The sequence below is a fragment of the Balaenoptera physalus genome (genome assembly GCF_965194825.1).
Source record: "Balaenoptera physalus genome assembly, chromosome: 15".
Taxonomy (NCBI): domain Eukaryota; kingdom Metazoa; phylum Chordata; class Mammalia; order Artiodactyla; family Balaenopteridae; genus Balaenoptera; species Balaenoptera physalus.
Genome location: NC_138894.1, coordinates 13,741,055 through 13,762,673, shown reverse-complemented (window position 1 = coordinate 13,762,673; position 21,619 = coordinate 13,741,055). Strand labels below are relative to the sequence as shown.

The 21,619-nt window shown below is 44.7% G+C and overlaps 1 protein-coding gene across 2 annotated transcripts in view; it reads right to left on the bottom strand.

Annotated features, from left to right (window-relative positions):
- Window positions 1-21,619, bottom strand: part of MERTK (MER proto-oncogene, tyrosine kinase) — a 113,859-nt gene that overhangs the window by 70,799 nt on the left and 21,441 nt on the right. For both annotated transcript variants that reach the window (XM_082426779.1, XM_082426778.1), the window contains exons 2-4: window positions 19,986-20,406; window positions 10,203-10,303; window positions 6,958-7,131 (exon numbers count right to left, since the gene is read on the bottom strand). In XM_082426779.1, coding sequence (XP_082282905.1) covers window positions 6,958-7,131; window positions 10,203-10,303; window positions 19,986-20,406 — 696 coding nt within the window. The remainder of the gene's footprint in view (window positions 1-6,957; window positions 7,132-10,202; window positions 10,304-19,985; window positions 20,407-21,619) is intronic.

Genomic DNA, 21,619 nt, shown 5'->3' with positions numbered 1-21,619 from the left:
CGCTCCAAACAGTCTCAACAATCAGGGCTCTTTAAACCACTTCCCTACTCAGCATCCTCTTGGTAGAAGGGATGGGAAAAGTTTGCTTCAGGGTTAATTCCAAGATAGCAGGGTGCCTACCTGCAAACATTCAGGTTTTATTTACATCAGCATGGGAGGCGCTGCCTGGGCACAAAGGGCCCCAGAGGCATCTTGGGTCAGAACAGCCTCGGCACCTAGTTCCCTAAACATGACCTCCTCTTACTGGGAGGGGCTCAGGTATCACACTAAAGCGTCCTCAAAATTAAAAACAAATGCAAATAAGAATAAATTTGTATAAACTTCCAGTTACAAAATAAATGAGTCATGGGGATGAAATATACAGCACGCGGAATACAGTCAATAATACTTTAATGTCTTTGTATGGTGACAGATGGCAACTAGACATAGTTTCATGGTGATCATTTTGTAATGTACATAAATATCAAATTACTATGTTGTGCACCAGGAACTAACATAATGTTGTAGGTCAATTATACTTCAAAGCAAACATATTCATAGAGAAAGAGATCAGAGGAGGAGAGGGGGGATTTGGATGAAGGTGATTAAAAGGTACAAACTTCCAGTTATAAGGTAAATAAATATTAGGTATGCGATGTACAACATGATTAATTACCACTGCTGTATGTTATATATGAAAGTTGTTAAGAGAATAAATCCTAAGAGTTCTCATTACAAGGAAATATTTTGTATCTATACGAAATGATGGATGTTCACTAAACATTGTAGTAATCACCTCATAATGTATGTAAGTCAAATCATTATGCTATACACCTTAAACTTACACAGTGCTGTATGTCAGTTATACCTCAGTAAAACAGGAAGAAAAAAATTTAAAAAAAAAAAAAAGAATAAGTTTGTATATAGTTCTTTCACAGTGCTACAAAGTTTGGCGTTTGGGGACAGTCTGCCGTAGCTGATTTGGTGTGCCTTGATGTGCCCAGAGCAAGGTCTGCATAGGAAGCCTACGCCCTAGGCCCTCTCTCCCTGGACTTCTTTAAGCCCTTTGAGGCTGCAAAATGGATGTAAAAAAAATCCTGTTCTACCCATTTCACGGAACTCACTAGAGGTATAAATGAGAAAAGAGGTAAGAAAGAGTTTAAATGCAAAACTAGTGACATGAATACAAGTTACTTCACCATCACTATGTCTCTGTCCCAGTGAAGGGACGTAAGACTCAGGAAGTGTTTGAAATTCATTCATTTGTTCATTCATTCACCCACACAGTTCTGATGTGCCGGGCAATGTGCTGGGTAGTGGGGTTAAACTAATGAATGATTAATATGTAATAATCACACTGATTAACAACACGGGGGAGGCAGACAAGCAGATGGGTGTGCTTCTATGTGGTGGGAAGGGATGACAGTTATGGAAGAGGAATACATACAGGTACAAAGATGTCTGCATCAGTGACCCACCCCCCCCCCAAAAATTAAAACCACCTGAATGTTCATCAACAAGGGAGTAGTTAAATAAATTATGATCCATCCATGGACTGTCGCAATTGTCACAAACAATGAGACAGGCCCGTGACAACCTACATGGAAAGGTCTACGTGTCTTGGAGAGGCATAGTTGCACATATATGAGTGTTTTTGAAGGACTAGGAAGGGTCTAGAAGGAAGTGAATGAATGGTTGACAGTGGTTTCCTCTGTATGAGGGAATGAATGCATGGAGACTAAAGGGACATTTTCACATTCTGTTTTGGCATGTCACAATTGTTTGAATGTTTTACAGTGAATATGTGTTCACATATTATCTGTGTAATAAAAAGGCTGAAATTAATCTGCACACGTATTATCATTCTAACATGAAGGAAAATCACGTATAGATGTGTATGTATGTGTGTACACACACACACACACACACGTATATACTTACAGGAAAAGTTTGGAGAGAATCACATTAGTGTTTCCATTGTAATTGTAAATGTGTAATAAGATGCAAAAATACTGAATTTTCTACATTTTTAACATAAAAGCACTTAGTAATTATGTAAAATAAAGTTTTTAAAAACGTTTTATTCTGAAATAATTATTTATTTACAGAAAGATATAAAGAAATAGACAGAGAGTTCCATGTATCCTTCACCCTACCTCCCCAATGTTAACGTCTCAAATAACTACAGTGTCAAAACCAGAAAACTGACATTGGTACCATCTATAGAGCTTATTCAGATTTTGCCAATTATACATGGACTCATTTGTGTGTGTGTTGCTCTATGTAAGTTTATCACATGTGTAGCTTCATGTAACCACATCCCATTAAAGTTTATTTTAAAAAGCACACTATTAGGCTATAAACGGCTCAATTTCTATTTTACTTCTATCTTCTCTACCAAAGGAAAAAAATCTTCAAATTAAAGAAAGTAAAATGAAAATTGTAAAGAATCTAAAACCCCAAATAGGTGGCAGTTGTAATGGTATATCTGGCCATTTACAAATAAATCAGATCACCAAGCTGAGACAAATTATACATAGCCTTGGGTATTAAAATTTGCAGATCCTTCTATTGTACTTTCTAAGAAAAGAGACAGAAGAGGAAAAGTTCTAGATGATCAGAGATGGACAGAAGTTATCCCTGTTTTCATAAAGTAAATGATACCGATTTTGGCAAGTACAGAATCAGAGAGAGACAGAAATCCACAGCAGAACTTAAAAGGAGGTTATCAAATTGGTGCCTAGGACACAGAAAACTGTCATGGAGTTCAGCTCACCAAGGAGAAGTCAGGTCTGATTTCAAAATGAATTTCAAATTGATTTCCAGTCTTTCCAGGATAGTTACTAGTCCAATATAGCAGGGAACATCTCAGAAGAGAAGATGGAAAAATAAACCATGGAAAAAATAAAATTAGGCAGATTTACTACTGGTTGAACAGTGGCCAAGAGAGCTGATTTCATGAACTGATGTCAACTCAGAGGCTGCCTTAATTAGCAGGTCACAGGGCTCTGCCCTTGGTTAAATTAGAATCTAGATTTTCATCAATGGCTTGGAAGAGACAAAAAGGCAGGGGCAGGAAGCAGGGAGAGAATTTGCTAACCCAATGAGAGAATCAAGGTTCAAAATGGCCTCAGTAGGCTGGGACAATGAGTTAAATTTTTATGAGGATTAATGTCACACGGTAGGCTGAAATTCCAAAATAATTAAATAAACAAGAAGCAGGAAAGCTTTGATTTTGCAGCAATTCATGAGAAAAAAGATCTGGAGATTTCAGTTAACCTCAAACTCAACATTAACCAATACATTAACCTTCATCAAAAAGGTAATGCAGGGCTTCCCTGGTGGCACAGTGGTTAAGAATCCGCCTGCCAATGCAGGGGACGTGGGTTCGAGCCCCGGTCAAGGAAGATCCCACATGCCGCAGAGCAACTAAGCCGGTGAGCCACAACCACTGAGCCTGCGCTCTAGAGCCCGCGAGCGACAACCACTGAGCGCACGTGCCACAACTGCTCGACACAACTAGATAAAGCCCGCGCACAGCAATGAAGACCCAACACAGCCAAAAAAAAAAAAAAAGGTAATGCAAACTGCATTATCAAAAATATAGCATCCAAAACACAAGAGGTTACAGCCTCCACTGAACTTCACACACATCTTTCCAAAATAACACCAATGCTACCAAGCTCTTTCAGGAAAGAGATGGGAACAATTTCCAACTATGTTTTATTAGGTCAACAATACCCAGATACCAAAATGGACATTACCAATACAAAACAAAAACAAAAACAAAATTATAGAACAGTTTCCTTCAAGAACATTGTTGTATGATAAAGACTGACTAGCTTTTGTCCCTTGCTAGTTCCTGAGTAAGAGGAGTGGCTTCGTTACGCTAACAAGGTGACTCAGGATGGGCCCTTAGATAACTTCAGGATGGGGACTGGTCACCAGAATGACTAAATTATGTGATGGGAGGGTTGGGACTTTGATCCATGGGATATTAGCCCAAACTCCTGACCTCTAGGGAAGAGAGGGAGGTCTGGAGATCATGTTCCATCACATGGTTGATGCTTTAATCAGTTATGCCCACGCAATGAAACCCCAATAAAAATTCTGGACCCCAAAGCTTAGTAGTTTCTTGTTCCGTGAACACACTGATGCGCCAGGAGGTGACACACCTTGATTCCACACATCAGGGCAGGGAAGGGTATGAAAGCTCTGCATTTGAGACCCTCCCAGACTTCATCCTATGTGTATCCTTTGTAAAAAAAAAACTATAGTCATAAGTATAGAACTTTCCTGAATTCTGTGAGTTGTTCTGGCAAATTATCGAACCCAAAGGGGTCATAGAAACCTCTAAGTTTACAGCCAGTCAGTAAGAAGTGCAGGTGGATTAGGGACCCCCTTGAGACTGTGGCTGGCAGCTGAGGTGAGGGCAGACTTGTGGCAGACATTGTCTTTAACCCATGGGGTCTGCACTAACTCCTAGTAATTAAGATCAGAACTGACTTGCAGTACACGCAGTTGGTGTGACCCCAGAATAAACATAAATGCAAAAATCTTTAACTAAATATTAGCAAATGGAAACTACCACAACACATCATGACCAAGCAGAGTTTAGCCCAGGAATGCAACATTGGTTTAACATTTGAAAATCAAATCAATGTAATGTGCCATACGAAGAGAAGAAAGGAGAAAAACCATAGATCATCTCAAAAGATGCAGAGGCCCGACGCAAAAAGAATAGACACCTTATGATTTCATTTATTTAAATTTCAAGAATAGGCAAAATTAATCTATGATAATAGACATCAGAACAAGGTTACCTATGGGAGGTAGGTGCTGACCTGAAGGGAACAAGAGGGAACTTCCTGGGGTGACAGCAATGTTCTATATCTTGATTGAAGTGGTGGTTACGCGAGTGTCTACATTTATCATGACTCACTGAGTTGTGCACTTAAGTGCTATGCATTTAACTGTATGTCAATTTAACCTATATATTTCATTGTATGCCCCATAAATCCTCCTTTATGGGACTTCAAAGCAATCATCCTAGAGAGGGAGGAATGTATTTTTTAAAAATTAATTTTGAACAAATAAGTTACTTGATGATCAATTCCTTGGAGAAACTCAAAGAAAACTCAGATGAAGGCAGAGACAATCATAATATTCCTCGTGGAGTCAGGAGTAAGAAAAGTGATTCAGAAACAATACCTCAGGCTGGCATTCAATTGCTGGTCCACTCAGCATAAATATTCAGTGAGTATTACCATGAGTCAGGCACTGCCTTGGGAGAGATAAAGTCCTTGTTCTTACTGAGTATACATTCTCTAAGAAGACAGACAAGCAGCTAAACTAATAAACAGGGAAATTACAGACTGTGACCAGTGCAATGAAGGAAGTCCACAAGAATACATGCCTGGGAGTCAATAAAGGAGCGGGGAGGAACTAAAAGAATGACCAGGAAAGACTTCTGTGCAAAAGTGATGTTCGAGATGTGTCATGGGATGAAGGGCAGATGGAACAACACCGCAAGCAGACAGAAAGAAAGTGCAAAGGTCCTGAGGCAGGGAGAAGGGTGATGTTTCTGAGAAAATGAAAGACAATCAGCGCGACTGGTGCTTAATAAGCAGGGAAAGAGTGGGATGGGTTTGGGCTGGAGAGTTGAGCGGGGACCAGAGCACGCAGGTCCTATGAGCGGGGGCAGGAAGGACTCTGAGTGACAGTCAAAGATAATGGGAAGCCCCTGAAGGGTTCCAGCAGGCAGGGGACACGAACTGCCATTGAGGACGAGAGTGGGGACAAGGCTAGAAGCAAAGAGACCAGTTAGGAAGTTACTGCAGTGCTGTTGGCAAGAGCTGGCAGTGACGTGGACCAGGGCACTGCAGCAGAGACAGAGAAAAGACAGATTTGAGATGTACTGTAGGAGCAGAACTGACAACCTGCTGATGCATTCAGTGCGGAAAAGGAGAAGGAAGGAAGGATGGGCAAATGGTGATATCACTTACTAAGATGGGGAACTCTGGGGCAGAGCAAGTCTTGGGGGGAAATCAAGAGTCTCATTTTAAGACGCTTCCATATCCAGTAAGTGGAAACGCCAAGCAAGGAGCTTGAAGCTCAGGAGGGAGGTCTGAGCTGGAGATACGAAGTTCAAGGTTGTCATCACACAGATGGTCGTGAAGCCAGGGGCCCAAAGGAACTCTCAGACGTGGGTCCAGGGCTGAGCCCTAGGGCGCCCTCCCACATTCAGAACTCCTGTCAAGGGAAGAGGAGGAGTCGGGAGGCAGGAAGGAAGCCAGGAAGACAGGGCTTCCTGAAGGTCACCTCTGGCCTGCAGCATCCCTCAGAACTTTTGCTGAGTGTGTGAAGAAAGGAAGGATCGGGGGTGGTAACCTTGCCAGATGCTGCTGGAAGATGCAGTGAGAGGAGCCCTTTGGATTCAGCAGCACAGAAACATCAGTGGCACTGACCCTGAGAGCACCGTTGGAGGAGCACGGCAAGGAAGACAGGGCACGCCCATTCAGATGGAAAGCAGATGACCGCTGACCGTCAGGGCAGCCACAGCCTCACGGTGACTCAGTCCTCCCACAGCCACCCCCGTGACCAATGCGCTTTCCTTGCCGCCAAACCTCGCTGAGGTCGTCACATCAGTGGTTCCTGAAATGCAAGCCCTGCCAGCCAGCAGGGCCACAGCTGCCACGGAAGACGTGAGCAGGGCTCCCGCTGCCCAGGCTCAAGGACTCTGGCCACTTCTGCCAACTTAACCACAGACACCCGTGGTGGGTGTATCCCCACGCGCCAGTCCTGCCCCTGAGATTCCCACCTGCCTCCCCCCCCACCTGGCCCCTACCCTCAGCTGCCTCACCTGCGGTTCTATCCGCCTCGACTACCTGCTGCCATGCACAGCAGCTCTCATCAAACTTCCGCTCCCTTCCACCATTCCAGGGCAAACAGTACGCAAATCCCACAACTCAGACTCACCAGGAACAGTCAGAACGGAGGGGGATTTTTCTGGAAGTTCATTAACACGGCTGCTGTTTTGAACCCAGAAAATGTTGACGGGCTCAGGGGGGCCCACGGCCTGACAGGTGAGGTTGAAGGCCGTGTTTCTGGTGACATTCATGCTCTCAGGCTGCCTCGTAAAGTGAGGAAGTCCTGCAGAGGAAGAGGTGAGTGAAAGAAGGTTTTAGATCCACAGGCCAAGGCACAGCCCCCAGGGGAATGGAAACCACACCGGAGCTTGGCAGAAGGAGCTTTCTCTGTCCACCACCCAGGTCTGAAACGGCCAGTTTTTACCTCCCTGAAGTTGGGTAGGAAAGAACAAAGAGGCTAATTCCTGCCAGCCTAGCTCTAGCCGGTTTTCTAGGACACTTTCCCAAAGGAGTAATGGTGATTCAGAACTGTTTTTTTCAGAAGGGAGGCCTGGCAGTTCTGAAATTAGGTGTTGCTCAAACTCCTGGGAAAGGCTGGCAGGTTTTCAGGATTCCTTACCAATAAACACAAAGTGAAAACAAAGCCACGTAAGAGTCTACCCATTTTTTTTTTCTTTTTTAAATTTAAGTATACTTGATTTACAATGTTGTATTAGTTTCAGGTGTACGGCAGAGTAATTCAGTTATACATACATAAAAATATATTCTTTTTCAGATTCTTTTCTATTACAGGTTATTACAAGATATTGAATATAGTTCAATATCAACTATATTGTGCTATACAGGAGGTCCTTGTTGTTTATCTATTTTATACATAGTACTGTGTATATGTTAATCCCAAACTCCTAGTTTATCCCTTCCCTTCTTTCCTCTTTGGTAACCACAAGTTTGTTTTCTATGTCTGTGAGTCTGGTTCTGTTTTGTAAATAAGTTCCTTTGTATCATTTTTTTAGATTCCACATATAAGTGACATCATATGATATTTGTCTTTCTCTGTCTGACTTCCTTTACTTGTATGATAATCTCTAGGTCCATCCATGTGGCTACAAATGGCAATACTTCATTCTTTTTATGGCTGAGTGATATTCCATTGCATATACACCACGTCTTCTTTATCCATTCATCTGTTGATGGACACTTAGGTTCCTTCCATGTCTTGGCAATTGTAAATAGTACTGCTGTGAACATTGGGGTGCATGTATCTTTTCAAATTAAAGTTTTTGTCTTTTCCGGATATATGCCCAGGAGTGAGATTGCTGGATCACATGGTAACTCTATTTTTAGTTTTTAAGGAACCTCCATATTGGCTGCACCAATTTACATTCCCACCAACAGTATACGAGGGTTCCCTTTTCTCCACACCCTCTCCAGTGTTTATTATTTGTAGACTTTTGGATGATGGCCATTCTGACCGGTGTGGTCTGCCTGTTTTTGAGGACAACCTCTTTTGTGTGAGACTTTCAGGTGAGGGATAATAAATTTTAAAATCTGTACACTTGTACAGGTCTGAACACTTTTCCAAGCACATTCTCATGAAAACAGTATAGACAGAGTTACACAGTTACAACCCCAAGACTTCCCAGTATGATTCCAGAACCGGGGTCATAGGGAAGGGACATTAAGAATAGCTCAGAGAAAACCAGTTGGTACTTATTTGGGGCATGTGACAAAAATTTAACAGATCAAGCTAACTGGCCTCAGACGTTTCAACTGTGTTCTTTTGGGACTGGGAGCTCACAGATCTGGTCCCAGCAGGACTGATGTGGGAGTGGTAAAATGGGATTCTTTTTTCATGTTTCAAAGTTTTGCAAAACTCCATTTGGACCTAACTCATTCCTGCCCTGGGCATTTTTTCTCGGATTTTACAAGTGAAATGTACTCTGAATAGTTTTCCCAGATTAGCAGCAAATGTAGGAACCCTCCCCTCTGGCTGATGCGGACAGATCCCTGTGGCACTGGCTGTACAGCCTGCGATGGGCTCAGAGCAGAGCTCCAAAAGAGACTCCTCTGAGGGGCCCCTCCCTCAGGCCTCCTGCAGCATTACAGGGTGTCAAGTTCAGGTCTGCAAAAGAATGGGTAGCACAGCAGCCTTTTTGTGGGAGATGCTTCTCGTTGAACTTCCTTGAAAAGCTAATCACCTGCTCTAAAGCCTGTGATGAGGAGGGTCAGGAGAAAGCAGAAAAGTTGTTCTGAAGGCTCTGCTGATGGGGCACCTCAGCGAGCAGGGATGCAGAGACCCTGGAGGGCAGCCCCTAGGACAGTGGGGAGTGGCCACTTGGGGTGACAATGAAGATGCTTCCTCCTCAAAGCCTCTCTTGACAGGCCCTGCCATTGCCGAACCAGACGTGCAAACCCTGAGATGCAGGGCCCGGGCCCACCTGGCCTGGCTCACCTGTGCATCAGCTCACGTTCCCCACGAGAGTTCAAGTTCCTTGAGGGCAGAGACTGCCTTCTCCTTGCCTGCTGCCCCAGCTCTCCCCCACCAAGCCCGTCTCATGTCATGGCGTCGAACTGCACTGAATCACGCGCCTGACAAACCCTAGGGCCTAAAAAGGAATCCCAGGCCGAGCTGCTGGCCCAATCAAGAAAACGGCTCACTCTCTCTGATTTCACCGTCTGCATAAGCAAGAGAGTAAAAGATACTGAATAATAAACAAACTGGCACTTGACCAGGTGAGTGGCATCTGGTACCAGCACTGAGAACTGGATAATAGATTGCATTTTGTTTCTTAACATAAAAAGACTTCAGTTGTTTTAAATTGTAAATAACCTTAGGACAAGGAGGTCCATAATCTCTTTTTATCTCAGCCATAGTGCGTAGGATAGAGCTAAATCTCTAAGAATTAAGCGAATTTCATAACTACCTAAAGTCTACAAAGAAGATGGCCTTGTAAAATTTCAGTGCTTGTGGATTTGCAAGGTTTGCATACAGTGCTACAAATGGGATAAATTAGGAATTTGAGAGTAACATATATATGCTACTATATAAAAAATAGATAAACAACAAGGACCAACTGTATAGCATGGGGAACTATCCTCAATATTTTGTAATAGCCTATATGGGAAAAGAATCTGAAAAAGAAAAAAAAATATATATATATATACACATACATATAATAAACTGAATCACTTTGCCGTACACCTGAAACTAACACAACATTGTAAATCAACTATACTTCAATAAAAACAATTAAAGAACAAACAAATAAATGGGCATGCCAGACCCTGGAGCATTATACACAAAGCAATTAATGCAGGCTCTACGACAAACCGCCCTGTGGCCTCTGGACTCACCTTGCACCTCGACGTAGATGGGGTCAGACACGATCTCGTCGTTGTTTATTTTCATCTTACAGATATACGACCCATTGTCTGAACGCTGCACACTGGTTATGCTTCCGGGAGAAACACAAAGATATTTATCGTGACGACCTTTAGAGTTCCTACTATAGGAATGGAACATTCTTCAACTTCTTTGTCCTTCGCGGTGATGATTAACATGGCTAACGTGTGTCACGTGTGTGTCAACACGGCTAGGTCACGGTACCCAGATATTTGGTCAAACGTTACTCTAGATGTAAAGATATTTTTCTGTGAAGGTGTTTTTCAGGTGTGATGAACATTCAGCCCAGTCGACTCAAAGTAAAGCAGATGACCCTCCATCGCTTGCGTGGGCCTCATGTAGTCAGTTAAATGCCTCATGAGCACAGACTGAGGTCTTCCGAGGAACAGGAAATTCTGCCTCCAAACTGCCTTTGGGCCTCAAGGCTGCAACATCAACTCTTTCCTGGGCCTCCCGCTGACACCCCACAGATTTCAGAGTTGACAGCACCCACAATTACATTAGCCAATCCTTAAAATAAATCTCTCTCGCTCTCTCCTTGTGTGTGTGTGTGTGTGTGTATGTGTGTGTGTGTGTGTGTCCTCTACCGGTTCTGTTTCTCTGAAGAACCCGGCCTAACACATATATTGTCACTTGTCTGGACTTCCATGGTAGGCTCTGTACCAGGGTTCTCTATATCAGAGTACCACCCCTCAAGGCATTTTGCAAATCTGTGGGGTTGTTTCGGATGGTCACAATAACTTGGGGGCGACATGGTTTTCAGGGGCCAGGGGCGACTTTTCCGCATCCCAGATGACCTTCCGAGACTAGAACCTAATCCCATTGTACACACACACAAAGTATTTTGCCCGGTGTTAATATCCATCTCGTTTCCCAGGACCGTGAAAATGGAGGGCCAGTATCCCTTTGTCCTGTTTGGAACTTGGCTGTGACTCGGTCATCGTCCGGAAGATGGATCACTGACAGCACAGCTCCGTCTGCAGCTGCCATGTGCCTGGGTGCACGTCACTGTGGACTTTATTATAATCTCTCCTGGTGTGGTCACACCCGGCATTTACATATTCACATTCGTATTATTTAATTATCAGTTGCATTCCTTTCGTTTCCCTCGTATTACAGGATGAACATAAGATATCTTCTATAAACAGGCAGCCTTGGCTCTAAGAGGTTCAGAGTCCTGCTTGCCAATTTCCCAATGTGTTTACAAACAGGGAGTTACACCACAGACGTGAAACCCGCTCTTAGCCGGGGTGGGAAGGGGTGAGACAGTGAGGAACACTTTGAAATGCTCTCAGATGCTCTCCTAGAGAGGATGCCTTTATTAGCCCCAAGGCACTGATTTCTTCTCTGCACATCAGACACAACCAAGAAGACCGTGAATGAAGGAAAAAGAAAAAAGAAGAAACACGTGGAGGGGTCCACCTGCCTTCCTAGCAGCTTGTTCCCCGATATAACTAGTTTAGCCCAAAGCAAAATAAAATCTGTCCTCAACCTGTCAAGGGCTAAGGCTTAAGGCTTAAAAGAGACCAGGAAGCTGGCAAGGTCACAAGGGGCCCCATCCCGGTCCAGGGGCAGCTGCCAGGGTTATTAACACACCACAATCACCATCAGGAGCTGACAGGCGGCAGTGAGGGTCTCTGGCCTCTAGAAGCCACGGTTTCCAGAACAAGCACTGGACACTGTAAATACCGCTTCTCCCAACAACACCATTCTGCAGACCCCCATTAGCCTATGATAAACAGAGTAACGAAAGTACACACCAAGAACGGCATCAGTCACAACTAGGAGGACCAGGGCTGCTCGGGTTAACATCATCTCCTTAATGGTCTCAGGATCCAGCAGTGTGACTGTCCCCTGTCCCCTGCATTTCCTGATGTGCCAACCTAAGCAGTGCCCCATTGACTGAGAATACTCTGTCTTCCCCTCTCCCCTCATGCCTATGTAGGAGCGATATAATTCTGGAATGCACCTGATGAATGACTGATGGACTTGGGGAGGATGCAGGGGTCAAGGAAAGGCCAGTCTCTCCATGCTTTAGGGCAGGAGCTGAATGTCACAATGCCTAGAGGTCACCAGGAGAAGACGGAAAGAGACCTCACAGGACATATCTCCAAATAACGGGCTAGCTGACGCTTCCCCTAGAATCTGCCAGGATATCAAGGTGACAGGAAGGGGCTGAAGAAAGAGGGAGGGGAGCAGGTGTCTAGGATGATGCGCTGCCCATCGTGGGTAACACCTAGAGGCTGGACGGTACAACGTGGCTTTCAGCAGCTCCTGCAGATTCTGCACGGCTGACAGGTCTAGTCTTAGCAGTTCCAAGGGAAACCAAGGTTACGGCTACTGAAGAGAGGATCCTTTCTACTCATTTCACAAGTTCACTTTACAAGAAGCAACATTTTCTTGAGGCAAGACTCAGGGAGGGGCTGGATGCAGCAGACGATGAGATCTGACAGGCTGAGGACACCTACGCCCTCGGAAGATTGGGCTCTGGCTCACGGCCTGGGACCCCGGTGCTGTAGCAGGCTTGCTGCATGACTCAGTGAGCCAGGGACCAGAGAGGAAGTGAAGGCCAGAGAGGGAGGCAGGGCACATCCCCAGGGGGACCGCACCCAGCCCAGGGATGCACAGCACGCCGGGAACCCAAGAAACCAGCAGGCACAAATAACCGTGGAGCAGTATACCTTTGGCAGCAGAAATCAGACCACACAAAAAAGTCCAGGAGTGCCTTCCACTAACCAGCAAGGAAAATTCAGACTAGGAGTAAAGCAGGAGAATGCAAAGGGAACGTGATCAAAGCTTGGTCTTTACTCATTCGCGTCAGGCAGGGTTTAGCATCACTGGGTGAAAAGGACAACGTGTCTGCGTTAATTAGCAAGTCCAGCTCCATCTTCCCTATAGCACAGGAAATGTTTTTCACAAATAATTCTCTTGTTGCTTTCTAGACATCACATAAAGGCTCCCAGGGTGAAGGCAGTGTGTGGGCTGGGACTGGAGATGGGAGACTGGTCCCCAATCTCCTCCCTCTCCCCAGCAGAAACAGCAGGAAAGGCTCTGAGCTCAGAATAGCAACCTAGGCATTCAGACAATGACTGAGTAAGGAGTTCCAGAAAGAACACAGAAAGGGGAGGAGGGAGGCATAATTCAAGAAAATGTCCGGAACTGGAGATACGGGTCTTTCCTAACCTGACACCTAGGTGGGCAGCACAGCAAGAGAGAAAAGACCCACCAAGGGGCTTCACCAGGCAATGTCACACCTCTAAGATAAAGTGGAGACCCCCCAAAAGCTTCCAGAGAAAAGAAAAGCAGGTAATTTACGAGTGAATCAGAAAAGTATCATGCTTCTCAAGAACAACTCTGAGAGCGAAAAGGAAACAGAGCAATGATTTCAAGATGACAGCAGGAAATTATTTTCCTTTTAAATTCTGTATCTGGCCAAACTACCTCAAGGTGGTGGTAGGAAAAACATGGCATTTTCAGACACGTGAGGGGCCAGCAAGTGAGTAGAGGCTGGGCCCCATGCCAAGGTGACGGAGTAAAGCCAGGAAGAGGGGGAGCTGGGCTCCAGGGAACAGAAGCTGGAAATCAGCAGGAACGAGGCTCCCAAAAATGAGAGCAAAGTTGACTCAGCCAGACCCCAGACCTGGAGGGCAACGTGTCTGGGCTGGAGGAAAAGGGACAGCTCCAGGACTGGCACCTCCAAGGAAAAACACCAGTCCTGAGAATTTGGTCATTTTGAGAGGAGATGCATATTTTCCTTTAAAACGTGGGGGGAGAATGAGCGATTGAAACTTAGACAATTCAGCGAACCAACAGGCAAGGAAACTATTAAATTCAGGAAAATCAAAAAGCTCTACGAGAAGTACGATGTCATTACAGCTGACCACATGATTCGCCTGAAAATAGCATTTCCATAGCCACAAAAATTGTGAACTCTGGGCACCGATTTAACCACAGCTGTGAGTAGTACCCTATTAGATTAACATACCATGCTGGGGCCTGGCACGGGCATGCACACACACCACACACACACACACACACACACACACACACACACACACGACTCATGGACTGAATATCTCTGGAAAGTTACCCAATAAATGGGTCACCTCAGCTCCCGACTGGGAAAGAGCAAGGGGGCTGGAATGCAAGAGCTAACTTTCGGACAGTTAGACTACTTTACCATGTGTAGGCACTTTAAAAAAAAGTATAAGAATTCCATCAGCTTTTGGTCAAACATCTGAACAGGGGAAGACCAAAGAAACCACAGATTCTGCCACAGCGTCTAGACAGGAACCACCTGGAGAGAGCCATGGCGGTGGGACAACAGCTGCAAAAGCCCATCACACCAGCATCCCCTCAGCTGACGTAGCCCCAGGGCATCCTACAAGGACACACAGCATCTCTCTGGCCCTCAGACCTATTACAACTAGGCTGGTCTGCTCAGAAATGGCTCGCAAGGAGTACCTAAGCTCTCAAGCCTTCTTAAAAAAGACGTATAAAAAAGGACCAATATTGGATGAATGCCTAGAGTAGTCAAATTCACAGAGAAAGAATGTGGAATAGAGGTTACCGAGGGCTGGAGGGGAAGGGGAGCGGGGAGTCAGTGTTTCATGGTTATGGGGTTTCAGTTTGAGATGATGGAAGAGCTCTGGAGATGGATGGTGGTGACAGTGGCATAACGATGTGAATGTACTCAAGGCCACTGACTTGGATATTCAAAAAGGGTTAAAATGGTAAGCTTTATGTTATGTGTACGTTACCACGATAAAAAAAACCCATGAAAAATGGAAAAAAAAACTTTTAAAAGAAATACAAAGACGACCCACTGATAAGCCTCCTGTTTTATCCTGCCATCGTTCAAGTGGCGCTGACAGGATTCCATGGATCACCTGAGCTCAGGGATCTTGGACAAAACCTGAGCTGAAAGGAAGTCTGAATATAAAGCAAGTCCAAAAGTCTCAGGGATCAATGGCTAAAAATAACTTTTCCAGCTGATGGTTTGGCTAAACAAATTAGGTTCTCACTTTCTAGATGTTTGTCTGATTTCTCATGCACGACTCCATTTTGGGGTCACAGGATAAAGAACAGTCAGCAATGGCATCAGGCATACGCACACCCGCACCCCGCCCCGCCTGTGGCAAGGGTCTCGGCACGCAGCGCCTGCGGGGGCCATGCCAACACAAGCGTCTCAGGCGCCAGGAGCCCGCAGGGACCCAAACTACCTACTTAACATGTTTACCAAGAAAATGTAGGAAGAAAGTAAAATCCTTCTAGCTTTAGCTACTGGGAAAGATGCCAGAATTTAAAGAGTACTGGGAATACCTAGACTACAAAGAAAACAAACATCAAATACTTTCCCTTCTCCATAAATCACCCAATAACTAAATCTGCAGGGCCTGTCAGTTTACAGGAACATCAGCTTTTCTTTTTGCTTGTGGGTGAGTCTCCCCAAGTCTTCTGATCTCAACGCTGGTGCCTTCCTGATGAGGGAGTGTTTTACCTGATGAGGGAGTGTTTCCACCTAAGCGAGAGAGCTTTTTACACCCCATACCAGATTTTAGATCTATGTCCCACAATTTACACCCTCCTTTAGAGACTTCAGGGGAAGCTCTTGGCTAAGCAGGGTCCCGGGGCTGGACGAGCTGATAACAGGTGTAGATGGGGCGGGATACTGGTTGGAGTGTCAAGGGGGATGCTCAGCCTGGTGACCTAAGTCCCACAGTCTAGCAACTGCTTTCAAGTGATGTACCATCCAGGACTATGCAAGGGATCGGGGGTGGGGGGGTAAGTAGGGATGGTGGTGTGGATTTTCAGTATTCATCACCAAGCTATCAGTTAAGAATACGTCAACCTACTAGCAGACACTGAATGCTTCCTAAACCCATTAATGAAAGATGACTCGACTCTATCAATAATAATAGACATCTAAGTGAAACGTGAACTATTAGCATAGGATAGACCCAGCTCAAGAGGGCATCTGGATTTGAAGTCCCACATCAGTTACTTCTTCCCTTGTGTATGCCACCAACCTTGGCATTTTGAAAATAATTTTTAACGTTTTCCCTTTATAATTCCATTTGCACTCTCTATAAATGAATCTGTTTTACAATAGCAAGTTACAGTGGCATACCACAGCCATTAAAATATTTTGAAGACTTCTAGTAATATAGGTAAATGTTCATCATACAATAAGTGCATGAAATAAGACATACATCTATGTAATACAATACTAATTTGATTTCAAGCATCTTAGAGTTCCATATGCTTGGAAAAGTTTTCTCGGGGTTGTGGGCCATAGTTTCCTTCTCTGTACTTGTTTGGTATCTTCCAAGTATTTAACAAAATACATATATAACTATGAAAACAAAATACATACATAACTATTAAAATAACTTAAAAATGCACATATATAGGAGCTAAGACCAAGTAGTTTCAGAAATCTGCTGGGCTGGGGATACTCTCACACATGATGCCAAAACAAATCTCCTTTAACCTTTCCAGGGTACATGGGATTCATACTGAAATGCCTGTGAGTTCCTCCTATCATTACCACCCTCCCACACCTAGTTTCAGTAAACTGAGGGTTGACTACAAGATGTGGTCACCCCTGAGCAGCAGAAGTGTCCTTCCCTTGGTCCTGATGCAGGGCCCTCCTCCCCTAAAGGCCAAATCTAAAATCTGATGGCAACACTACCTTAAACACATCAACGCCACCTTAGTGCTTCTGCACTTGACATTTGAGCCTCCCTTCCCCTCCATTCTGTTCACAGCACAAGCAGGACAGGACCAGGTCTGTCCTTTGTGTCTCAATGCCCAGACGTTCAGGGCAAGGCTGGCTGTTTTTATAACTAGTGGGCAGTTGCCTGTGTTGTGATTTGAAAAAAAAAATCTCTATTCCTTGTGCCTAAAATGATGTCACCAGTGAATGTTAAAGCTTTCCTTAGTGTAAATTACTTATCCCATTCTCTTCTTCCTTTGGAAGGGAGAGCACTATGATGGCCACTGTGAGAAAGAGTGGAAGGAATAACAGAGATGAAAGTTCCAGTGCTTTAAATCTGCACGCCTCTTAAACTACACCTTCAACCAGGACGGGTTTTGTTTTAGGATCAAAGACCAGAAGCTTGACTAACCCTACTTTTTAGAATGAGGAGTTTGGGAGTTTAAGTGTGGGGTGGGCAGGAGCCAAGGGTCTGCATGATATGAAAGAGAAAACATGAACCAGTATCAGGCTAAGAGAGTTAAATGCAGCATCCACAATCCTGCCAGGCTTCAGCAACTCCCAGCTGCTTCGTATCTAAAGCACAAGTGCAGGTGCAAACTGTGGACTCCCCATTCCGGAGACCTAATCATCTCAAAATTCATGTCCATTCTGTCCTTTTTTTATTATAATAACACCTTATAGAAAAATGGTTCTGTGATCTAACTGAAAATACTTTGGGTTTTTCTTTATAGTTCCTCTGACCCCTGCCTATATACAGACATCTATCTTTTGCACATTCCCTTAAATAAACGTGGTCCATGCAGGTCCTGTTAGTGGTAACTCCAGCAAAATTGCAGGCTAACGAATTCCTGATAAAATGGCATCCACTGAAAACCTAGAACTAGTGTTTAACTCTTCACTGTTTCTGGGAACCAGAGTGGATTTCCTTAGGGCCCGTGAAGATTTGAGAAGAGAGGATACTGCAGGTGTGCATATCAGGCTCCCTGGTTAAGGATGACCAGCTTACTATCTAGTGATCCTGGGCAAGACACCCTACTCTTAAGGACCTCAGGGTCCTCATATAAAAGACATCAAATTAGGGTCTCCAACATCCTTCTCTCTTGGGAAGAAATTACACAAATATTGATAATCTTGATCAAGTCACTATAATTTACTTCACTGAATCACCCCCAGCTACAGTGCTGCCTGTATATTACTTTAATAAAGTTGAAGAATATTCTAACGGTGGACTTAGTGCTGTTCCAGATATTACTCAGTTCAGCTGAGTGTCCATCCTTTGCAAGAATTCTGATCACTAAATTTGCTTAGTTGGGAGGTCACATAAGATTTTTTTCTCTTCCAAATGAGTTTATGAGAGTTCAGCCGAATACAAGCAAAAGTATACATTTTTCTCTAAAGTTCTCAAAATATCACCCAGTCACCTTCTGAACTCTAAAAACATCAGTTCAGAATAAGACACTGTCTAAGTTTAAAAACTCTCCAAATCTTTTGAATATCTAATGGCCCCTTAGAGCACACCTAGAGCTGCCAGTCAGGCGGTCCAAACCCATCTCCTTGGCAAGAGGACCAGGGAAGATGCAGTGGCTCACCCATGGTCTCATGGGGGCCGGTGGCAGGACCCCCACTTGGGACTCGCAGCCCAGACAGCAGGGCTGCGCTTTCCTTCTAAATGACCCCGGGTGAGACCAATGTGTCAGCTTTTTGTTTCCATAAGCCTTTAAACCTTATTCATTATGAAATGGTGATTTTAGTTCTCCCATCAGAAGCTGTGTCTGTATAATGGAAAAACATCTGTGTTTTGTAGTTGATGGAGAAAAAAATATAGTCCTGAGCAAGACACCCGAGTCTTGACACTGGCGGAGAATGGCAGCCCGAGAGACCCAGCCAGAGTTTAAATCGACCAACGGGAAATGCGGAAATTGTTTTCTTTTCCTTGATGATGACCAAGATAACTTGGAAAATGCTAAAAAGGGGGGTCATCTTATGAATGTGTTGACACACTAAACTCTAACTGGAGTCATCAGGTCTATGGTAACTCCGAGGTGGTTTTCTGAAAAGGAAACACACAATGATTCACCAGAAGACATGACACAGTCTGGAAGAGGCCCAAACATCAGGTTGGAGAAAGTGAAAACACAGCAGATCAAAGAGGGCTCCACTCGGCGTGGAGGAATCCCAGAGAAAAGCCTCTTGAGTCAACGCTGCCGGGCTCCGAATTCATTCTGAACCTTTAGCGGCCACAGTCCACCTAATTCTAAAACTGTACATGCCAGGAAGTCCTGATGTAAACACAAACAAACAAAACCCCTCCTGGCTAAGAGGAAAGAGTAGAGAATGAAAAGGGACGGTGAGAAGAGAAGCAGCTGTCTCGCTGTCTCCAGTATCTGCGGTATGAGGGCTCAACCCTTGGGACGATGGATTATTCCAGATTTATGTCCTGGCCTGGCTTATCCTTGTCACTCCCTGCAACTCATTGGGCCTGCCCCTGCCAACACAAAGTGGGATGCTGAGATGGTGAGCCACGTGGCCGAAGATCTGTCTCAATTCCCCAGACTTCACACTTTCCGCCTCCTTCCTACCCCAACAGGAGGGCAGCATCAGTACCAGCATCTGCAGCCGCAGGGGGTGCTGGGAGAGGGAGAAGGGAGAGGAGATAGGGCGAACGAAAGGGCTGGAGGGCCGCCTTGTTTCACAAGTTCCACGCCCACCTGGTGAGTTAGATGTCTCCTGTTCTCACTGTTCTCACTCGCTGGGAGAGCTCTTGAGTCCAGCAGGCCTTGACAGGACTTACAGGCCAGCTGGGAAGTGCATCTGATCACCAAGAGTTCCAGCAGGGCCAAAAGCCAATAGAAAAGAAATCGGCAATACAATCAGCTATTGATCTACACTCTAAATGGACCAGTGGGGTTGCTAACACAGAAAACAGAAGGCTGTTATTTCTTTACAAGCCTTTTGCTTTTGAATGAGCAAAAGCATAACAACATTTTAAAAGAAAGGAAGAAAGAACACTTACCTGAAGGAAGCGATGATTGCTGTAACTTCATCATCTGGATAAAACTGAGTGATTGCATGATGGGCCCCCAGCAATTCCTTCCCATCTTTCCACCAAGAAATAGCTGCGCTGTCCTGGTATATATTAGGTATGTTGATCGAGCAATTAAACTTGACATCTTTGTGTTCAGAAAGTATTATGTGGCCAACCGTGTGATTAAATGCAAGAGGCGGTAGGGACGTGGACCTGGCGGACGTCACTCTGGGAAGGGCTGCATTTCCGGTGTGCGGTCTTCCAGGCTGGATGGGTGGAAACACGGAGGTGGGCTGGAACCCACTGGTGTGAGGAAAGGAAAATGGTGTGTGGTCAGTCGGCAGGCTTCCCGGGAAAGAGCCGGGCAACAGCGGGCTGGGCTTGGTTTCTTTGCTCACCTCAGCGACAGCTGCAAAACAGAAGATTGGATTTTTAGCCTTTTAAATAATGGAGTTTTCCAAGTAGGTCCCCAACTTAATAGGCCATGATGAGAGAGTAACGGGCATCCTGAATGTCCTCAGAAAGGATGAGTGGAATTTATTTAACACACACGAATAGTGTGAATATTCTCTTTCACAAGTTCATTCATTTGCTTACTTCCTTCTTTCTAAAGAATACGTAAGAAATATAATGCCCCCATCAAAATTTTTTCTTTTTTTAAATTGAGACATAATTGATATATCTATAACATATTTGTTTCAGGTGTACAGTGCAGTGATTCCGTATTTGTATATTTTGCCAAATGATCGCTGCAATAAGTCTAGTTAATGTCCATCACCACACATAGTGAGACACTTTTTTTCTTGTGATGAGAACTTTTAAGATCTACTCTCTTAGCAACTTTCAAATATATGATACAGTACTATTAACTACAGTCAGCATTAACTCCATTACATCCCCAGGACTTACCTATTTTATAACTGGAAGTTTGTATCTTTTGACCACTTCACCCATTTTTTTTTTTTTTTTTTTGGCCACCGCACCGCGTGGCATGTGGGATCTTAGCTCCCCAACCAGGGATCGAACCCACGCCCCTTGCATTGGAAGCACGGAGTCTTAACCACTGGACCGCCAGGGAAGACCTTCACCCATTTTTTGAAATTCGTGACTCATCCCAAATCCCTCATACCCGTCTCACCAGCACGGCAGGCAGGTGATGGCGCCTCAGATCACCTTCCTATTGTCTGCTCAGTCGCAAGACTATGCTTGGCCAACAGTCTTGCAAAGGCTGCTACTGGTCACAAAGGGGCGAGTTTACAATTCTTGTGCCTCAGCATGACCCACCCTAGGCATGGGGGGAAAAAATCAACATGTGCTTATGTCACCAGCTATAGAATGACTTGGAGCTTCCAGCAAAATGCTTGCCTGCAGGAATAGACCTGGAAATATTTTGATTTCATCTGACTCACAAGAATTTCTAAAAATATAGGCTCACAACAGTTGTACTTTTAGTTTTAATGGCATTTTTGGAACGTACATTCTATACTAGTTGTTATTTATTCAAACGCTTTGACCACGGGTGGTGAGACAGGCAGGGAGGAGAGACACAGACTGGCATCTTGTGGGTGAGTGACCGGGGGTACACAGAGGCACCCCATGCCTGCTCAAGGCGCCTCCTGCCT